Raw genomic sequence first — 22392 nt, 5'->3', positions numbered from 1 at the left:
TTGCTGCGTAAAACCATCAGTGGATTTTCGCATTGGTCTGAATGAAAACGCTAATTCATTCTTTGCCACAAGGTGCAGCTTCTTGAGCAGTAAAAATAGCTGTTTCCCTGGTAACGGCTGTACACAGAGCAGCACTGCGCTCTATCAGGCATGATGAAATGGAAATGAAATGGACCAATTGGACCAATCCAATCAACGCAGATTAGAATCATGCAAAGGAAGGGTTTGGAAAAATAAATCATTGAGCGAATCGTTTGAGTAAATAAGGTAAAATAAATGTATATTATAAGACAATAAAAGTGTTTTTTGACCTTGCATGCATGTCAACCTGTTGTTGGGGACTCCCAAAACCAAAATACTGTCAAGTCAAGTCAAGTCACCTTTATTTATATAGCGCTTTTAACAATACAGATTGTGTCAAAGCACTTAACAGTATCAAATTGGAGGATAGAGTGTCAGTAATGTATAATGATAAGATTAAACACTCAATTTTCAGTTAAAGGCATTTCATTACTGAATTCAGAGATGTCATTGTCTAGCTCAGTTTAGTTTAAATAGTATCTGTGCAATCAAATCGGCAATAATCGCTAGAAATTAAGTGTCCCCAACTGAGCAAGCCAGAGGCGACAATGGCAAGGAACCAAAAAAGCCAATAAAGGTTGCTTTTAATTTTTATACATTTATTATTTTTTTTTTATGTCTTTATGTTGTTATCGCTACATACCTCAGCAGATGAATTTGAGACAGCATTATTAAATACAGTATACTCCATAGCCTGGAACATATCCCAGCATCTTAGGCCACAGGCAGGGGAAAGACCCTGGACCGACATCCAGTTCATCAAAGGGCTCACACTTAGACATGCATGCTGTCAATTTGAATTGTCTCCAATTCACCTATGCTGCATGTCTTTGGATTGTGGAAAAAACCCCACATAGACACAAGAAGAACATGCAAACCCAGAAGGCCTCCTGCACCGACTTGCACATTAGTTTACATGGCATGCAGTTGCTTAATGACAAACATAATGCAGGATGATGACTGACTGTGTGACATAGCCTATGCAGTTTAATGCCCCTAAAAGGTGTTTTAAATATGGGTTTTTGTCTTATTTTTATATCTTTTGATAGAGTTTAACAATATCACATGAGTTTTTTTGTTTGTTTGTTTTGTTTTTTTTTCATTAAATAAGTTTTTTCTTTCTTAAAGTAACCAAGCAGCCAGCGGCAGACTGGCAGGCTGATCATAGTCATGTTTGATCAATTTAGCCTTCTCAAATCATCAGGACTTGCCTAAAATAAAATCTATAGATACTATACTAAGACAGTTCAAGCATATAACAATGTTTAAACGTTAAACCTAGATAAATGTGCGCTGCATCCAATAGTTTGTGCGGAAAATGGAAGCTAAAGCGCAGGACATGGAGGCACCAGCGCAATCAATTGCACTTTTTTCAATGGAAACTACAACTTAATCCGTAATTTTTGCTCATAAAGGTAAGAGTAAATACATCATTTGGAAACTGTAAAGGGCCTACTTTTATTTGTGTGCACTCACAATATCAACAAAACTTTTTATAAAATATATAAAATAATTTTATAAAATAAAGAAAACGATGCGCCGTCTCGTCTCGAACATGAGCGCTTCACAAAAATTAACTGAAAGTCAGCGAATACATGCCTCACAGACATGATAAATATATCTATAGAAAGCTTTTAATTACTACTCGACGAAATAATTCAAATCGAAAACATTTCATTATAATCTGTGAAGATGCATTTACGGCACGTCTAATGAGGAGATGCCGAGTCAGGATCATCATCTTCATCTTTGAGATACTGACACAGAAAACACTAGTTTATTAGTAATAATTCAAGTATCTCATTATTTCCACCCGATACATCCATGGCAATTACTTTTTCTGGGACGACAAGCTTCAGCCTATTGCGTGTATTTGAACGCAAAACTCTTCAACTGCGCTGACGGCGTGCTCTCTGCTGCTGCTCAGGGCCGGATTATCCATAGACTGGATTGGGCGAGTGTCCTGGGGCACCAACCAATAGGGGGGCACAAAGTGATTAAGATAATGACTAGACCTTTAAAATATTTTTCATGTTTTGTAAATATATTATTTTGCTGGAAGAGATGCAGATACACACAAAATGAACAGTTAATGAAACAATATAAGAATTTCGATTGGGTCAGGTCACCGTTTTGCCCCCTCCCCCCTGTCAGAGTGGATAGGCAGAATCGCGGTTGTGCGAAACGTAAATTAAAAAAGAGAAAATATCATGACACATAGCCAGGGCTCTACAATGAGACTATTTTAGTCACATTTGCGACTGAAAAGTACCGCGTGCGACTATCAAAAAATATTTAGGAGCACCTGTGCGACTAACTCGATCAGCATATTGTATTTGAGCTCAGGGGAGCTTCAAAGATGTCTACTTGCATCTTTTTGCATCGTTGAGTAATGTGTCGCAGACATATGCTGATTCCTTGAATGCAATGTTATTCAGAATCCACTCACTGCTCAAAATACTGGAGTTTTGTTCATTGCTGAGTTATGCAAGCTCACAAATCCTCTCCTTATAAATAACAAACAAAGTGTAGACAGGGTGTAAATAAGAGATTCGTTGTGCAGTGTAGAGAGTTTCATTGATTATAATGGAGCTTTGTGAGATCTCAATGAACTGGAGTGAGTGACAGCTTTTAAAGGTTATTAAGGGAGTTTGCAAATGTGATATTAAATGAATACAACAGTTCAATAAACAATAAGTTAATATTCAGTGACCTACATTGTGTTCTTCTGTGCCACCTTTGTAGTGGAAACTAATTTTGTTAATACTGATTTATCTTGATTGGTAACTTATTCTTCTTATTCTACCTGTTCATATTCTGTTTTTATTATTATTATTAGACATTTTGGAAAAGCTTATAAATATAGATTTTTGAATTTGACATAATGACATTAGAAAAAAAATGCACTTTAAATGTGGTCACCCTAGGGCACTACACTGTGTTAATCCAGGCCTGCTGCTGTGGGACTCTAAACACCGTCGAGCCACTCTTCACAGTCGTGGCACGGTCTCGTGTTGTTTCCGCAGCAATTTTTTTCATCACTAATTGATGGATGTCTAAAATATAAAATTAAGGAGAAGCCTAAAACAGGCCCGAGGCCCGGCTCTAGCGTTCCCCTCTGTAGGATCAGAATGAATCAGACAAATTTAAGATTCGATCAGAACATCGAAAGACGAGGAGCCGAAATTCCAGAGAGGCCCCAAAGCAACAGGACGTCGTAAATTAGATCCCTAGCTCCAACCCATCTGAAGAAAGCCTAACCAACAAGCCTCTTCCAGAACAGCTTGCAACATTAAAACAAAAGAAACACTTGTTGATAATTCCAACCTAGGAAGGAGACTGTCAAATTTGGGGCAAGTAATCAAGACTGATGGTCAAAGAGATGCACATGTGACCAGCACATGTAGATCTGTGATATAAATCACAAGCTTCTTTAGATTGACTTTTCCCCCACACAAAGGAACCTGACTGAAATTCCTTTGTCCAAAGAACATGTCTTTTGTTCTCCATAGAACTACACAGAGACTTTCTTTTTCATATGCACTTAAAATCATCCTAAAACGACATTTCTATGCATAACCCCATATCATGTATGTAACCCACACATTAGACTATCATGTTTTAAGCACATATTATGTGTCTTTTTAATAACTATTGAATGACTTTAAGGGTTATTCGTGTTTGGTATGTATGAGCTTGACAATTCAAGCTTGAAACGTTTCTTCCAATTGATTCTTTGTCAAATGTATCATATTCTGGTTATAGAAATCACATCCAAAAGTATACTTTGCAAGAGTGTGTAAAATTCGGACCATGTGACTGATAACATGCTGATTTATGATGGAAGGAACAACCCTAGCTAAGGTAATAGCCTATCTAATTGGTCAAGACACAAGATGGGATGTGTCTAGAAGCCGAGTTTAAAAACTCAGGACACCATCAAATTTTCTCTCTTCTCTCTATTTTTCTTCTTTTTGCCACCACGTTTTGACGCTGTTTTTTTAGCGCTCTTTGAGCGTGCTCTGGCCTACAGGCCAGTGGCTACTTAACACCACGATGAAAAGAAAAACCACCTAGTCTCGTTACATCCTTTCTTTCTTATATTTTAGTTTCTTTTCCGTTGTGAGTTTCGTGTTCTCAGTTTAAGTTTTGCCGTCGAGTTCTACTCGAGTCTGTGACCGCCTTAAAACTTCAAACAGACCAACTCCACATCTCCAGCCAATGCCCAAGACATCACTTCAACGACTACTGAACTTCCAGCCAATCGGCAACTTGGGAAACCCCCTTTTTGCAAAGACGACAACAGAAGGGAATCCTAACACAAAGGCAATGCAAGTACAGAACTGGTGCATTTAATATAAATTTAAGCCTCATTGAGAAACTCAATGAGAGGGTTAAATAAGTGATTGATTGTTGTTCAGGTCTATGCAATAGCCCATATTACTGTAAACTTGGGATATCACATTTTCATTCTCTTAAACTCATCCTGTCCTCACTTTCTCTCTTTTTGCAATGTGTGAATGTGTGAATGAGTGTGTTCATGTGTTAGATTAGTTTATGTCTTAGGTTTATATAAATAAAGTCTTATTTATATTGAAAAGAGAAGTATCTTGTGTTTTGTGCTTACAAGTTAATGTCTTAATCTGCCGATCTTGTTAACTGTGCTTATTAATAGTGTTTTCACTATATTTTGGATTTTAATATCCAGTGCAGAGTTGATGTTATAGCCTACGGCTCATTCAGTGAATCACCGACCGACTCGGTGATCAGCCGCAAAACAGTGATTCTGTTCAAATTCCCTATAAAATAAATAAATGATTCCATTTGAGCTAAATTAAATTATTTAAATATTACCCTACACCTTGGTAGAAATCACGTTTCCCCCTTGGGCGAGGCGCATCTCAAACAAGCCTAATATCTGCGCAGAACCGATCACCGGTGATCACCGCGAGATCCATGCCGGTTAGAAAAGTGTCCGAGTTATGTCTGCCTTGCTCTGATGTCATGCTGATGTGTGCCAAAAAACAATTGCGACGGTGAGGCGGCTGTGTCGGATTGTGCAGTCGAGCGCAGTTGCTCTCCACCGATTGCGCTGATCAAAAGCATGATGGGAAACGACTGACTGACAACACAGCTTAATGCTCATTAGTTCAGACAACTGTGATCAGGGCCACTGCTGGCCAAATGGGTGCCCTAAGCAGGATTTTATTGTTGTGCCCCCTCCCTCAAATATTATGGAAGTAAAAAAAATTAATTAATTAATTAAAAAAGCCTACTATAGGGGTCAAAATAGAACGTTTATAAAATATAAAAGTAAATAAATCAATAAATTGTAATTAAATTGTATTATTTACAAATTACAATTGTAGCTCTAGACAGTTACCTATGGCAGTAATACAGTTGTCTGATTGATTTTATGGTCTCAAGCATTCAGAAATCACGCAAAAGAAAATTAAGCAGTTTTGCTAAGAAAACCATGGTTAATTTTTGTAAGGGTTGTGATGTCCACATGTTATTTTGTTGAAGAAATTATAGAGGTTGTGTCATCCATAGCAAAAAGGTGGCCAATAATTAAAGATCAAGTGGATATTTGAATTAAATGTTTGGTCAATAGCCTATTAAACAAGGATATGATCGTCCTGTAAGTGTAACAGAAGCAATTACCAGGCCTTTGGCTCCCTTTGCAGGCATTTGTAATAACATGTAATGCTGAAAAAAAAAAAACAATAGACACCATCACAAAATTTGTAATGGTTTTTTATAATGGGACTTGTATTGGTTTTAATGGAAACCGTAATGGACCTTGTTGGTCTCTACTGGTAATTGGTCACCTTCTATTGGTAGCTTTTTAAAACCAATGTTTTTAATGGTTAAAAGTTGATGGTTTGTAATTTTTGTAATGTATTTGTGATTTATTTGTGATTCATTTGTGATGGTATTAGAACTGTTTCATTGTTTTTATATAATACATTTTAAGTAATTTTAAAGGCTGTTGTTGGCTTAGGTTTGTTTTTATATCCACAAAAAATATTATCTTAATACTTCTTTGTATATTATTTTTTGAAGTAGCAAAACCATGGTTAATTTGCGATTACCATGGCTACAAGAGCCATGATTTTGGGGTGGGGGGGGTTAGTCGTGTTAAAACCATGGCTAACTTTCGTAAGGGAACATGGAAACTCGGGGAGAATATTAGATGCATTGGTGGTGGTGAAATTATTACTGACATTAAAACACGTTATAAAAAACACCCCTAAAGCAGCTAATCTAGGTCTTAAGTATTACTAAAAACTTCCAGGCAGGTGTTTTGGAGCTGGTTGGAGCTATTTACTGTGCAGGACAGTGGCTCTCCAGGAGTGGAGTTTGACACATGTGGTCTAGTGTATGAATTACATGTTTTTTGTTGTTGTTGCTGTTGTTTGTTTGTTTGTTTTTTGAGAGGAGCAACGGTGTTTCTGTTCCAGAACGGCAGAGACCTGGAGCAATTTCCTCAACCTATGCATGAATATTCCTCAACCTCTGCCATAACGTTACCTGCGACGATGTCTGTTTAATGGAAGGATTTCGGTGTGGACTGGACGAAGATCTCTGCTTCATCATGCTGTGCAGAGCATAAGCCCGAGCCCACCGCGGACGGAGAGCCCATTCTCGCCATGATCAACAAGCCATCGCCGAGGAGAGCGTAGAGCTGGAGATCGTACCAGAGCCCGAGCCTCTCGGAGCGTCTGTTCAGGTATATGTGCCGGCAACGGTGCTCGCCACGAGGGAGATGGCCATGGACAGCGAGAGCACGGAGAGAAGCTCTGCCCACAGCACCATGGCTGATGGTGAGCTGAGCTCAGTGGATTTCGATATGGATATATATGCAGACCTGCCCGCTCTTCTCCCGCCTTCGTCTGAACTCTCTGTCAGTCCTGTTTCGGCCATGGAGGCCGTTTGTGAATCATCTGTCTGGCCTGATTCATCTGTCTGTCCTGAATTATCTGTCTGCCCTGAACTCTCTACCTGCCCTGAACCATCTGACTGTGTGACAACGACCATGGAGATGGTTCCCCTGTCACTGGCGCTCCCGGTGTTGGGGGTGGCCTTATGGTGTGTGTGGGCAGCACACACTGTTTCGAAGCCCCCTGAGCATCCTGAACTCCCTCCCAGCCTCCCAGCCTCCCTCTTCCACCACCTCTGTACCAGTGCTCACCATCGCCACCGCTGTATCCTGGCAGTCCCTCTTCTCACCCTCAGCCCACCATCTGTGCGTTGGGATCACGGTGGTTTCTGCCAGTCTCCATCGGCATCGGCATCATGGCTAGAGAATCCCTTGTCTCCGCCTCCAGCCTCCGAGTCCCGGACTCCATCTCGGCCCGTCGACCCAATGGCTCCACCATGGCTCTGAGCTCCCTCCTCTCCGCTGTGGCTCATCAGTCCACCAGCTCTGCCGGGCTCCCTCGTCCCTCTGGCTCCACCTTGTTCAGTCGTCGGCCATCTGTCGCCTCGGGACTCCACTACTCTGTCTACACCTCATCCTTCCGTCCCTCCGGATCTGTCAGGCTCCTCCATCCCTCCAGCTCCACCTTGGTCCTCTGTCACTCCAGCTCCACCACAGCCTTCCGGATCTCCGCCTCCGCCTCAGTCGCCTGAGCCATTTACTCTGCCTTGGCCCTCCGGATCCTCAGCGTTGCCCTGGCTCATTGGCTCTCCGTCTCCACCTCGGTCTCCACCACCACCTGCTCCGCCACCATCAGTCGGTCCCCTGGAGTCGTCAGCCTTTCCTCCACCATGGCTCCTCCTGTTCCCTCCTGTCTTCTCCCTGGCTCTTCCCTCTGTCTGATCCGCCCTGGCTCCTCCTGTTTCCTCCATGGCTCCTCCCTCCATCATCACCACCCTGGACTCTGCTGGTCGTCCTCCTCCCGGTCATCCGGCCACCTCCAGAACCTCCTCCAACCTGTCTGTGCCATCTCTTTTCGCCATCCCTCCGCCATCTCCTGTCCCTTACTTTTCTGTGGCGTGAGGTCATGCCTTCTGGGAGGGGGGCGATCTGTCACACCTAGTCACTGTTTTGATTCTGTTTGCAATGTTTTCACTGTTTAGTTCATTCGTTGTCATGGTTATTGATATGATTTCATCATTATGTTCAGGTGTGTTTGTTCAAGTGCACCCTGTTTGTTTTTTTAATTTTTCAAAAGCACAAAGTTTTGTTGATATGGTGAGTATACACAAATAAAATTAGACCCTTTACAGATTCAAGTGATGTATTACTTTTATGTGTCCAATCCAAAGTGACAGAGCATTTTAAGTTCTTTTTCTGTCATTTAGAAAATATGCAAGTGCTCCCGCCAGCGCCTTTGACGACCCCAAGTGGTTAATTATCCTCATTTGGTCTGTATTTATATTCCGGTCTGTTCAGTTTAGTCTTTGTCTGGTATTGTGAATGTTTGCCTTTGTGTGAGTCGATTACTTTCCTCTATGTTGGATTTATCGTTTATGTGGATTTATTAAAAACTGTGAAACCTTCTTCATCTTCGTGCATGTTTATCATCGACACTAGAAGCGTGACATTTGAATGAATCAATTGAATGAATGATTGAATGACTCATTAAGACATGACTTACTGGCCACCTACTGGCAGTTTTAGGTTAGTATGAGAAAAAAATAATATTTCAATTTTTATTTAAAAAACATTATGCATTTATGATCATTATTATGTAATCTTGAATCAGATTTTTTTTTTTTCTTTCTGAAGCTATTTTTCATAATGTCTGTTCAATGATTTTCTCATCTAACACAACAATGACTTTAAATATTCTATTGTGGTAATTTATCAGCCAAAACTGATGTACGATTAATTAGTGATTAATTAGATTAATTAATCTAATTAATTAAACACATCCCATTATTATTTAGATAAAAACTTTAATCACTTGACAGCCCTAATTTAATTTATTATTCTATTTATGTAATTTGTATAATTATTAGTGTATTTAATTTTCTTGTTATATTCTTGTTTCATGTTAATGTTTTTGCTTAAATAAGCCAAATGTTCAGAGTAGTGTTGTCAAAAGTACTGACTGCGATACCATTTGGTACTGAAATTTTAAAAATCTCCATTTCCCGCAAACATTTGAGCGCTGTTAGCATATTTTTAAACAGCACTGATTGGTCATTGTGTTCACAACAGATATCATGCACAACAGATATGACTGTGATTGCCTACAATGATCATCGCTTCACCACTGTATATATATATATATATATATATATATATATATATATATATATATATATACAACAGAAATATATTAAATGAATTAAACTATAAATGTAAATTATAATAAACAAACAAATGTATATTATAAAAATAGACAGAGAAACAATAAATGCATTAAACTATACATTACAATTATAACAAATGAATAAATCATATAAATGAAAAACTTCAAATAATGAATAAAACACGAATATAACAAATACATTAAATTATAAATTAAAATGCTCCATGGGGACACGACCAAGGGAATCAGATAAGCCCTTTACACAATCTGACATGGCTGCAGTTGGAATTGAACTGCAGGTTTCGTCTGGCCAGAGGAGAACTGGCCCCCGACTGAGCCTGGTTTCTCCCAAGGTTTTATTTTCTCCATTCTGTCACAGAGGGAGTTTTGGTTCCTTGCCGCTGTTGCCTCTGGCTTGCTCAGTTGGGGACACTTAATTTCTAGCTATTATCGTCGATTTGATTGCACAGATACTATTTAAACTAAACTGAGCTAGACGATGACACGAGCTGCTTTTATTCCACCTGTCGCTCATTATCATTTCCTTTATATTTCTCTTCTGACTAGTCCTTGTTGTGAGTAGATTGTTATGTGTTCTGTGCGCTGGTGTTACACTCACGTCTGTCTTTCTGTACCCTAGGAAGCATAGAGAGAAGGACTGCCGCTCTTTGCCTCACTCCACTCATAGGTGGTTGGTCTTGTGCGAGCGCTGGGTTTTGGGCAGTTATCAGCTCGTTGGGTCCACATCTCACTGCCGACCGTAGCTGGATCACCCCAGACTTGCTTGCTGATTTTTGTACAGTTTTATTTGTTTTGTTCACGTTTGGAAAATAAACCTCCTGTTTGCATCAAATCCTCTGCCTTTGAGTCCTCGGTTCTCCTCGTTCTAATAGCGCTGTATGACACATGGATTGCTTTGATTTCGTTTTTCCTTTTTTTATTATTAATATTCACAAACATACTCGCTATATTATGAAATATCTGATATTCCGATTCTGAAATATGTGCAAGTAAATGTATTTGGTTGTTTAAACGCTTTTATAATGACCGTGTTAGTTGATCTATACCGGGTGATGGGCGCCGCCATGTTTGTTCGCGCTGAATCTGAGCTGTGGGATTTACAACACATAAATTCATCCTCTCCTCCCGAAACACGTTAAAGTAAGTCTCCAGTAAACTGGGAGAAGAGCAGAGTAAACTTTAAAGTTATCTACACAATCTGTATATGATATCAATAAAACATGTCGTCATATTATATTTGTAAGGATCATTATTGCTGCTGCCATAGACATCAGCGTGTATTTTACAAACTATAAATGTATGGTTTTGCTAGTACTTATGTGTATTTAAATGTCTGAAATCTAAAATAAGCATTATATGGTTGAAAACACTGAATAAGTGATAATATGACAAGCGCTCGCGCGTCTGATCTGACTCCGTGCCAGAAAGCAGATTTGAATTCAGCAGTTGATGACGTGACGCACTGAACGTTCTAATCACACCGGTGTGATCGTACGCGTTAAAGGGTTAAACTTCTTCAAGGAAGAATCCTCTGCCTTTGAGTCCTCTGTTCTCCTCATCCTGTCACAGCTGTAAGGCTTGTACCATTGTAAAATAAACTCCCGGGAATCTGTATCTGTAATACTGAATTCTTGCCAAGTCCAGAGGTGATTCGAACAAGCACATGCTCAAGTGAATTAAAGTCAGTAAAATAATTACTAACATTTTCTCCATTTCCTCCTCTTTAAACTTCTTCAAGGAAGATATAAGAAAAATCTCCACATCAAACAATATTAAAAATCTTTAAATGAAGGAAACAAACAAACAAACAAATATATATATATATATATATACAGGGCCCTCCAAAAGTATTGGAACAGTGAAGACAAAATTGTTCTGTTGGCTGTGGAGTCAAGATATTTGCAAATATGATGAAAAGATGAATACGACAAAATTACAGAATGTCACATTTTATTATTAGCTGTTTCAACACATATATGTTTTACCAAATAAAAAGAACAGCACTTTTGGAGTTCATCCCACTCATTGATGTGAGTATAAGTATTGGGACAGTTGAACATAAGGCAGATATAAAAGATTAAAAGCTATTATTTAGTTGCAGATCCCTTGTGCGCAGTCACGGCAGTGAGTCTGTGACCCATAGACATCACCAGACTCTTGGTCTCATCCTTTGAAATACTTTTCCCAGCCTTTAATGCAGCCAATTCCAATTGTTGCTTGTTTTGGGGAGTTTCTGCCTTTACTCTCCTCTTCAGCTGGTGAAATTCATGTTCAATCGGATTTAAATCTGGAGGTTGACTTGGGCAATCTAAGACTATCCATTTCTTTGCCCTTATAAATTCCTTGACTGAACTGGCAGGGTATTTTGGGTCATTGTCCTGATGCAATATGAAGCACTCCCCAATGAATCTGGTGGCATTTTCTTGAATATTGGTAGGCAAGATGGTTCTGTACCCTTCCAAATTCCTTCTGCTACTGTCATCATTAAGTCATCAGTATAGTTGAGAGGGCCTGTTCCAGAGGCAGCCATGCATGCCCATGCCATGACATCACCTCCACCATGCTTTACAGATGAGGCTGTATGCTTGGGATCATTGCAGTTCCCTTTTTTTCCCCACATTTTTGCTTTACCATCACTTCAATAAAGGTTCATCTTTGTCTCATCGGTCCATAAACAGTTCCAAAACTCTTCTGGCTCACCTTTGTGCTTTTTTGCAAACTCTAATCTTGCCTTTCTATTTTTGGAGCTGGTCAGAGGTTTGTATCTTGCTGTATAGCATCTGTAATTCTGTGTCAAAGTCTCCTGAGGACAGTAAATTGTCAGAGCATCACCTCAGCTTTCTGGAAGTTGTTGGTGATTTTACAGACACGTCTTTTAGGGTTCGTTTTCACAGCTTTTATGATTAGTCTGTCATCAACTGCTGTTGTTTTCTCAGCCGATCAGGTAGTTGTTGGTTGCTGGTGTTTTCCAAACTCTTGATTTCTCCATGTCCTTTGTTTTTGCTAAAGCTCTAATTGACTTCCTCTTTTCTTTTAGCATCCAAATTGCTTGTTTTTCTCTCAAAGTCAGCTCCCTCGTCTTCATCCTGGTTTGTGTATGTCATCATCGAATGCAAGATTCAGAATACAGAAGTAATGGATATAACTGATACGACACATTACCTGCTTTTAATATCTGAAGAATTAATGCAACAGGACACAGCTGATCACTTAGAAAGACCTGTGAGGCAACTGTTCCAATACTCATGCTCACATCAGATAGGGGGATGAAACTCTAAAAGTGCTGAACTTCTTAGCTGGTAAAACATCTATATGTTGAATCACCCAATAATAAAATGTGATATTCTGTAGTTTTGTCTCATATTCATCTTTTAATCATATTTGTAAATGTCTTGACTCCACAGCCAACAGAGCAATATTGTCTTTACTGTTCCAATACTTTTGGAGGGCACTGTATATATATGTGACCCTGTACCACAAAACCAGTCTTAAGTAGTTAGGGTATATTTGTAGCAATAGCCAAAAATATATTGTATGGGTCAAAATTATCGATTTTTCTTTTATGCCAAAAATCATTAGGATATTAAGTAAAGCTCATGTTCCATGAAGATATTTTGTAAATTTCTTACCATAAATATATCAAAACTTGACAACTTTAAAGGTAATTTTCTCAATATTTTGAATTTTTTTGCACCCTCAGATTCCAGATTTTGAAATAGTTGTACCTCGATATCACAAATATTGTCCGATCCTAACAAACCATACATCAATGAAAAGCTTTCAGATGATGTATAAATCTCAATTTCGAAAAATTGACACTTAAGACTGGTTTTGTGGTCCAGGGTCACATATACGAATATACACACACAGTATATATATATATATATATATATATATATATATACAGGTGCTGGTCATATAATTAGAATATCATCAAAAAGTTGATTTATTTCACTAATTCCATTCAAAAAGTGAAACTTGTATATTATATTCATTCATTACACACAGACTGATATATTTCAAATGTTTATTTCTTTTAATTTTGATGATTATAACTGACAACTAAGGAAAATCCCAAATTCAGTATCTCAGAAAATTAGAATATTACTTAAGACCAAGCGTTGACTGTGGACTTCAGAAAACACAGTGAACCAACACCAGCAGATGACATGGCAGCCCAAATCATCACAGACTGTGGAAACTTCACACTGGACTTCAGTCCAGTTCTTTTTCTCCATAGCCCAGGTAAGACGCTTCTGACGTTGTCTCTAGTTCAGAAGTGGCTTGGTAGCCCTTTTCCTGAAGACATCTGAGCGTGGTGACTCTTGATGCACTGACTCCAGCTTCAGTCCACTTCTTGTGAAGCTCTCACAAGTGTTTGAATCAGCTTTGCTTGACTGTATTCTCAAGCTTGCAGTCACCCCTGTTGCTTGTGCACCTTTTCCTACCCAAATTCTTCCTTCCAGTCAACTTTGCATCTAATATGCTTTGATACAGCACTCTGTAAACAGCCACACCTTTCAGTAATGAACCTCTGTGACTTACCCTCTTTGTGGAGGGCGTCAATGTTCGTTTTCTGGATCATTGCCAAGTCAGCAGTCTTCTCCATTAATGTGGTTTCAAAGAACAAGAGATACCCGGAATTTATACTGTAGGGATGGTCATTAATTGAAACTCAAATTTAAATATTCCAATTTTCTGAGATACTGATTTGGGATTTTCCTTAGTTGTCAGTTATAATCATCAAAATTAAAAGAAATAAACATTTGAAATATATCAGTCTGTGTGTAATGAATGAATATAATATACAAGTTTCACTTTTTGAATGGAATTAGTGAAATAAATCAACTTTTTGATGATATTCTAATTATATGACCAGCACCTGTATATATATGTGTGTGTGTGTGTGTGTTGTATGTATGTTTTTATGTTCCACAAAAGAAAGAAAGGCATATGGATTTAGAACAGCATGCCTGTGAGAATATGATGTCATTTTTTTTTTTTTTAGGTGAACTGCCACTTTAAATACACCCTGTAAAATCCATAAAATAACACCTGATTGACTAACCACTGAAAACCTGCAGGTACATTGTGAAATTCCTTAATTCAAGTTTAAAGTCAAATAAAATGTTTTTAATATGTTTAATACTGCTGACATTTATATAAATATCACTGGTATTTTTTTCAGAGCCATTTGTTACTATAGCTACTGTCACTTTTAAATGAATCTAAAAACAAGTGTTACATGTTGCCTGTGTGTGCTCTGCCGCTGTTTGCTGTTTGGCATCATTTATTAAATTCCTGCACTTAGATCCATGTTTCTGTCTGCCAACTATGCCTGCTACATTGCAATAAGAACTGCTAAAGAAAACCTTTTACTCATGATAAAAGCGACTGTTTTCACAGCGTGGTAAATTACTACCAGAGGAGGTTATCAAGATTTACATATTCAGTGATAAGTACTGAGTTTGACGCATGAGGAAGTGAATGTATTTGCATATTGTTTGCCCTGTGCTGAAGCATCCGTCAGCAAAGCAGCTCTTCTCATTACATCAAACTATACCTGAGTTACTGCTGAAAGAACAGCAAATGGACACACCGCTGCTTTGCTGTCATTATAATCTGAACAATGATTAAGACTATATTTGAAGAGTAATATGGTATGCAAAACTACAGGTGAAACTAACCACTCTTTTTGAGTTTATTTGTATTTTTAAGATGGAGATTCAAGTAGCAGTGTATGCTTTAAATGCAGTGAAACTCTTGTCTCTACATTATAGCTGACACATGAAACCCTGGTCTGATAAAAGGATCTAAATCTTCAAATTATTGTAGCAGACACTATAATTTCACTCACCGCTTCTTCCACAAATGGTAATACAGTACACAGTTTCCTTATGGCAACATGTGGCAAACTTTGCACTGCTGCAGAATTAACAACAAACTGTATCTGGTTCATGATGCACTGCTATTGGATAGACACCATATACAGTCATGGCCAAAAATATCGGCACCCATGGTAAATATGATCAAAGAAGGCTGTAAAAATTAATCTGCATTGTTAATCCTTTTGATCTTTTATTTTTAAAAATGACAAAAAAAATAACCTTTCATTGGATAATAAGAATTTAAAATGGGGGGAAATATCATTATGAATGTTTTTCTCTAATACACATTGGCCACAATTAACGGCCCCCTTTTATTCAATACTTTTTGAAACCTCCATTTGCCAGTTTAACAGCTCTAAATTTTCTCCTATAATGCCTGATGAGGTTAGAGAACACCTGACAAGAGATCAGATACCATTCCTTCATCCAGAATCACTCCAGACCCTTTAGATTCCCAGCTCCATGTTGGTGCTTCTTCTATTGAGTTCACCCCACTCATTTTCTATAGGGTTCAGGTCAGAGGACTGGAATGGCCATAGCAGAAGCTTGGTTTTGTGCTCAGTGACCCATTTTTGCGTTGTTTTTGAGATTTGTGTTTGGATTATTGTACGGTTGGAAGATCCAAACATGGCCCATTATAAGATTTCTAACAGAGTCAGTCACTTATTGATTTTTTATCTTTGGTATTTGATAGAATCCATGATGTCATGTGTCTAATCAAGAGATTAGACAGAAATATAGGCCCACAACATCAAAAACACAGCAGTATATTACATTGTACACATGGGGTACTTTTTATCCCTGTGTTCACCAAACCTGTGTTTGCTGCTAAAAAGCTCATTTTTTAGTTTCATCTGACCGTAGAAGCCAGTCCCATTTGAAGTTCCAGTCGTGTCTAATAACTGAATACGCTGGAGTTTGTTTTTGGATGAGCTAGGAGAATTTTTCTTGAAACCCTCCCAAACAACATGTGGTGAAGTAGGTGCTGTTTGACGATTTTTTTTAAGGTTTTCTCACCGTGCATTAGGACGATATAGACACACATCCTCTTCCAGGCAGTTTCGTAACATTTTATGTTGATTGGAAATTCTTAATTATTGCCCTGATGGCGGGAATGGGAATTTCCACTTATCTAGCTTTTTTCTTAAAGCCACTTTACTAACTTGTAAAGCTCAGTTATCTTTTGCTGCACATCAGAAATATATTCTTTGGTTTTTCTCATTGTGATGTATGATTAAGGGAATTTGGACTTTGTTTTGCCTCCTATTTATATTTCTGTGAAACAGGAAGCCATGGCTGGATAATTTCATGTTCATAATCACCCTGCAGTGCTCAAAATTGTGAATATGAATGGGAATATACTTCAGATATATTTCACTCATAAGAATTACTAGGGGTGCCAATAATTGTGTCCAACGTGTATTTGAGAAAAACATTTATTTCATAATGATATTTCCCCCCATTTTAAATTCTTATTATCCAATAAAAGGTTAGATTTTTGTGATTTTTTTAAATAAAAGATCAAAAAGATTAACAATGCAGCTTAATTTTGCCGACATTTTTGCCCATGACTGTAAGTACTTACACCTGTCAAGTAACAAATTGTGTGTAATACACCCTGTAATTCAAAGCAATAAAGGCAGTTTAAATCTACTCTCAGAGTTTGAAATTTCAGAATCTGTCAAACAGTTTGTCCAAATTGGCTTAGCTAGACAGAAGTAAAAATGCACATGAAACAGCACTGGGCTGTCTGTACTAGTTTCCAGTCGACTATTCGCAAAAGAACTTAAGATTGTGATGTAGTTAAGTCACAGGGCAGGATAATGAAGTCGCACGTGTGCCAGGAAAAGTCTCTGGTCCTTTCCTCACACTATTTTATAATTACAGTCTCCAGGAACACCAAGCAGTAGCAAAATGTAAACCTGATTAAACTTCCCCTGGTCTTACTTAACCTGTATAAAACATTTTTTTTTAAAAAGCTACTTGTCACAATGCAGCTTCTGCATGGGGGGTTAATACAGCTAGGGTAAACCTGCAATTCACTTTGAGCTTTCTTGGACAACTCACTATAAGTCTTACTCTTACTATTGCTAAATTGGACCTCCTTGTACATCAGGGTTTCTGAATGCCACAAAATGAAAAACATTAACATGCCACATGCCACGTTTATACAACAGCTCGACGACACAGTTATGTAAATAAATAAGAAGCAACCACAGAGTGTCTTAAAAAAATGTGTAAAGAACTGCTTCTTTCAGCCAATAGGGTTACTTAATTCAGAACACAAAAATGTATGAATTTCTAAAAAAAGATAATGATGTCATAAAATTTTTAATTTTAATGCCACTGGGCAGGATACTGGTCCTCCAGGAGCAGGTTTGGACACCCCTGGCATAGAATATTATGAGAGGGATCGACTGTGCGAGTATGATTAACTGAATCTGATAAAGCGTTTTTCAGGTCAATCTCATATTCATAATAAAACATTAGTTTGAATGTCCAAGTGATATCTTTGTTGTAGTATCCTTTCAAAGGTTATGGGGATTTCCCTCTGGTCAGTGCATTTGTTGGTTGGGTCTAAAAATATAGACAATAAAGAAGTTATGAAACTTTGCCTTCAGCCAAAATTATTTGCTCTGGAACAAACAATTGATTAATCAGAACAAAGACTGCCTGTTATACATATACCCAAAACAAATTCTATCTCATGTTTAACTACTATAGAGTCAGAATCAATGGAAAATTCCAGAGGTAGAAGTAGGTAAAATACTTGTTCTCAGCTTGGTACATGATTGTGCACACACACACACACACACACACATACATACACACATATAGTTTTAACCTTCAAATGTAAAATATATTACAAAATGCACTTTGTGTCTTTTCATTTTTCCACTCTAAAAATATATTTTGTGTAAATGCTAAAAGTATAAATAAAATTAGAATAAATTATAAATGTATAATGTCTAAAGAGTACAATTGCATGCATATATTTAGAATGAAATTGCATAAATATGTATATAAGAAAAAACTATAAGGAAATACAGTGTTACTAAAACTTTTATGTAAATATTCAAACATTTATATTAGTAATATATTGGAGATCAAATCTACATTCTTTTTGTTGTCAATCCAGTTCCAAAACTTTCTTACCTTTGTGTACAATCTCTGCCACAGCCAGTCGATAGTCCTGGGGCTCCTGCTCGCTGGAGATTTGGAGACACTGCTCTCCCTTCAGTCGAACCAGCTCTAGCAGAGGATCCAAGCTTTCAACTCCACACAAGAGAATCACCACTCTGGTCTCTGGTCGCAATACACGAGCCAGAAAGAACCGCCGGAGCTGGCATAGCCCCTCCAGCATGCCACGCGATAGGATAAGTAGCTTACATTTGTATCCACCAAGTCGCAGGAAGTCATCCCGGCGACTGGTCACCAAAGCAATATCATAACAACAGATGCCAGCCTCAGGAATGGGGCCTGCCAGATGGAAGCGCAGGTACGATGCCCACTGCTCAGCCTCTGCCTCATAGATGATCAGGAGATCTTCAGCTAAAAATGGTAAATTATCAATATTTCTCTAGTTTTGTTACATATGTAAAGATAGTTTCATTTAAATTCTAAGTTTATTGTTTACTTTGTAATTATGTAAAATAGTCCGTCATATTGTGATTTCTGTTCTAGTTAGTGGTGCACTATAGCCTACTTTTTTGAGATAAAACTTCAGTGTATAACTCATCCCACACTGTTTGTCACATCCTCATGAATGGGTTGTCAAATTCTTATAGAGGAGAGGTCTGTTATGACTTTTATAAGCCTTGGGCCCCATAGTGCCCATATTGACACAAGGATTGGCTCATTTAATTCAGACAGCAAAGCACTCTGGAAGTATCACCCCGGTAACTGTCTTGCCAAACGCTAGCAACCGTATAGCAACATGTACAAGCTATATCTCAGCAACAAGCTTTGGGTGACATGGGTGTTGGCTCTATTGCAAACACTCAGAACAACCTAGCAACTGCCCAGTGCCAAGTGTTGCCATGGCAAGCAACACTTACATTTTGTTTTCCATTTCTTCTTCATTTTCTTACATTTCTTCTTCTGATAATTTTTTTAATCACCTAGTTTAAGTGAGTTATTTATATTTTATGTTTTTACAAAGGTCTTTAACTATTAGCTATTATGTAACTCACTTAGACATTTAAGATACAGTTTATTTTAATATAATACAATTTAAAATGTAAAAACTTTTAAAATGTACTTACACGCAAATTGCATTTAGATTTGGGAATGCGAAGTGAAGCTGTTTAATTTTAACAATTTATACTTGGTTTCAACTATATCAGAGTTTAAAATACCTTCAGTTAAAGCAAATGTCACATTTATTCTTTTGTTGTAAAGCATGTACCATCTGTACAAAACATCTTGTGAGTCAACATACATTTACAACATATTTTTAAAGTTTCAATGGTAAATTAACTGAACAACTAAGTTAAAGACTCAAACACAATAAAGAAACAAAGGTAAACTTACATGTATTGCTCATCTCTCTGTCTCTGCACTGATGTGTGCTGCTATGTCCTATGACGGGGAGGGTGTTTGATCAAACAACAGCACTTTGTTTGACTGTACACTCTGACCAATCTCTCCACGGTCTGCTAGTTTCCATGTCATGGAGGCACAGGTGTCCGAATGGTGAAGATTTCCTTTTACATGCATATTTATTTAAATATGGGAAGAAAAGTTGATTATTTTAATGTACAGTTTTTATGCTAATAAATAGAAATTATATAAAAAAATGTTCAGTCTCCATATTTGAATATTTTAAATATTCAGTAGAGAATGAATGAACAGAGAGAGAGAGAGAGAGAGCGAGAGAGAGAGAGAGAGAGAGAGAGAGAGAGAGAGGAGGGTCTTGTGGGCTTTTTGCAGACAATGTAATTAGTCAGTGTGAGTTAGTTTCACATACTCACTAGTTAACACTGCTTGTTGCACATTTTCAAGTCAAGTCAAGTCACCTTTATTTATATAGCGCTTTTAACAATACAGATTGTGTCAAACCAACTTTCCAATATGAGAATAGGAAAATAGTGTCAATAATGTAAAATGATTTTCAGTTAAAGGCATTTCATTATTGAATTCAGTGATGTCATCGTCCAGCTCAGTTCAGTTTAAATAGTATCTGTGCAATCATGAAGAAGTCAGATTTTGTAAAAGACTCATTTGGTTCCCGTGGTCTTGTCCCGATGGCTGTCTAGGTGACGAGGTCCTCACTGGGGATCTGTCTCTGGGGTTCATCTAGGTGTCCTTGTCTCCGTTGACGTTCAGGGCTGTAGAGGTCGTCTCTAGGTGCTGATCCACCATCTGATCTGGATACGGACTGGATCCGGGTGGCTGCAGTGACCATCTGATCTGGATACGGACTGGATCGAGTGGCAACGGTGATCTCGGAATAAGAAATAAACAGACTAATATTAGCGTAGATGCCATTCTTCTTACGATGTAACAAGTACATATTGTGCTATGGGAAGTGTTCCCGGTTCTGGTTGACCTAATTAATGCAGCCTAACAATCCTTTAATGGATTTGAATATTAGAAGCGTATTACTATATTATATGTAAGCCAGGTTAAAGAGATGGGTCTTTAATCTTGACTTAAACTGACAGAGTGTGTCTGCCTCCCGAACAGTGTTAGGTAGATTGTTCCAGAGTTTTGGCGCTATAGGAAATAGGAAAAGGTTCTGCCACCTGCAGTTGATTTTGATATTCTACACTGTAAAAAAATGCTGTAGTTTCTACATTTTTTTCTGTAGTTACAAAATATTACAGAATTTTACTGTTTAAACATTTTACAAGATGTAGCTGTAATTCGCAATTCATTATGGGTCAAATAAGGTTTTACAGTTGTTAACTGTATATTTCCATGTCAACTGTAATTAATTTACAAGAAGCAGGTGTTATCACTGTAGCTTCTGCTTTTTACACTACTTTACTGTAGTGTGGCATTATGGGATTGCGCTTGCATCGTTCAAATCTGAAATCCAGCCGACTGGAGCAGTGCCAAAACGATTGAAGATTAGAGGCTTTATTCATAATTCCTGGTAAATTCACTTAATTTTACTTAAGAAATATATCCTTTTATATTTATTTAAGTTAATGTATAAGTGATATCATGTCACAATAGCCTGCTATCACACATTTAGACAAGCGGCCTTGGTATGTGCAGTAAAATGGAAATTGCTATCATAGCATAGTTAGGCTAAATGCTGCATTTTTCTCATTTTGGCAGTTTAATTTTCTTATTGAGAGCATTTAAAGTAGTGTTTACCCAACTTTTAACGTAATGCCCAGTGTGAACGATTGTCATAGTAACTACTATCTGTCGAAATAACTGACGAACAGCAAAATATGTGAAATTTCATTTGTTTATATGTTTTTAAATGTTCCATACTGACGTGGCATCTTACTATAATTAGAAACAACATGTAAATGAGAAATTGTGTCTATTGCCACTGTAGTTATACTCGACATTAAAGCTTGTCCGGGGCAAGTTTTTTACATGCCTGATTGGACAAGTTAGCCTGATTAAAACTTAGCGCGGGAAAGTTAGTTTTAGGTTCGATAATTGCCGGACATTCGCTTTCGCGTGCCGCTGTTCTATAGAGTCGACAGTCCTACAAAGATACCACCACGATCAGTTTTAACAATATGTAACAACTTTATATCGACATAAAAATATTATTTAAAAACCGCCTAAGTGTATTGTAGCAGCAAATTTAATCCAGAGAAAGCTTTGACGTGCTATAGCGGCGCTTGATGCGTAAGGGACCATCTGACAATTCCACCGACTGGGTTTAAAACGTCCAATGTATTTGAACTAAAGTGATTTTTAACATTTAAAACAAAACATTGCCAAACTGTAAAGCTTGTATTACTCATAGTGATTTACTACAGGTGGGATTTTGCCAATACCTTCCTTCATATATGCAGTACAGTACACAATTATGTTCATAAAAAAGCTACTGTAAGTACTCAAATGGCTGCTCAAGGTTGTAGTACATTCCTAGTGTCCAGACTGACTTACTACAGTTGAGATTTTGCCGATATCTCCCTTACTGTACAGTACACAAATTTTTC

The 22392-nt window shown here is 37.8% G+C and overlaps 1 protein-coding gene across 4 annotated transcripts in view; it reads right to left on the bottom strand.

Moving 5' to 3' along the window:
* Window positions 1-19873, bottom strand: part of LOC131544556 (B-cell scaffold protein with ankyrin repeats-like) — a 112427-nt gene extending 92554 nt beyond the window's left edge. For all 4 annotated transcript variants that reach the window (XM_058782859.1, XM_058782860.1, XM_058782862.1 and 1 more), the window contains exons 1-2: window positions 19790-19873; window positions 18413-18808 (exon numbers count right to left, since the gene is read on the bottom strand). In XM_058782859.1, coding sequence (XP_058638842.1) covers window positions 18413-18808; window positions 19790-19802 — 409 coding nt within the window. In that variant the 5' untranslated portion in view covers window positions 19803-19873. The remainder of the gene's footprint in view (window positions 1-18412; window positions 18809-19789) is intronic.
* Between the last annotated feature and the right edge of the window lie 2519 nt (window positions 19874-22392).

Source organism: Onychostoma macrolepis, chromosome 07 (assembly GCF_012432095.1).
Source record: "Onychostoma macrolepis isolate SWU-2019 chromosome 07, ASM1243209v1, whole genome shotgun sequence".
NCBI lineage: Eukaryota > Metazoa > Chordata > Actinopteri > Cypriniformes > Cyprinidae > Onychostoma > Onychostoma macrolepis.
The sequence above is the reverse complement of the archived record's forward strand: the minus strand, read 5'-3'. Positions and strand labels throughout refer to the sequence as shown.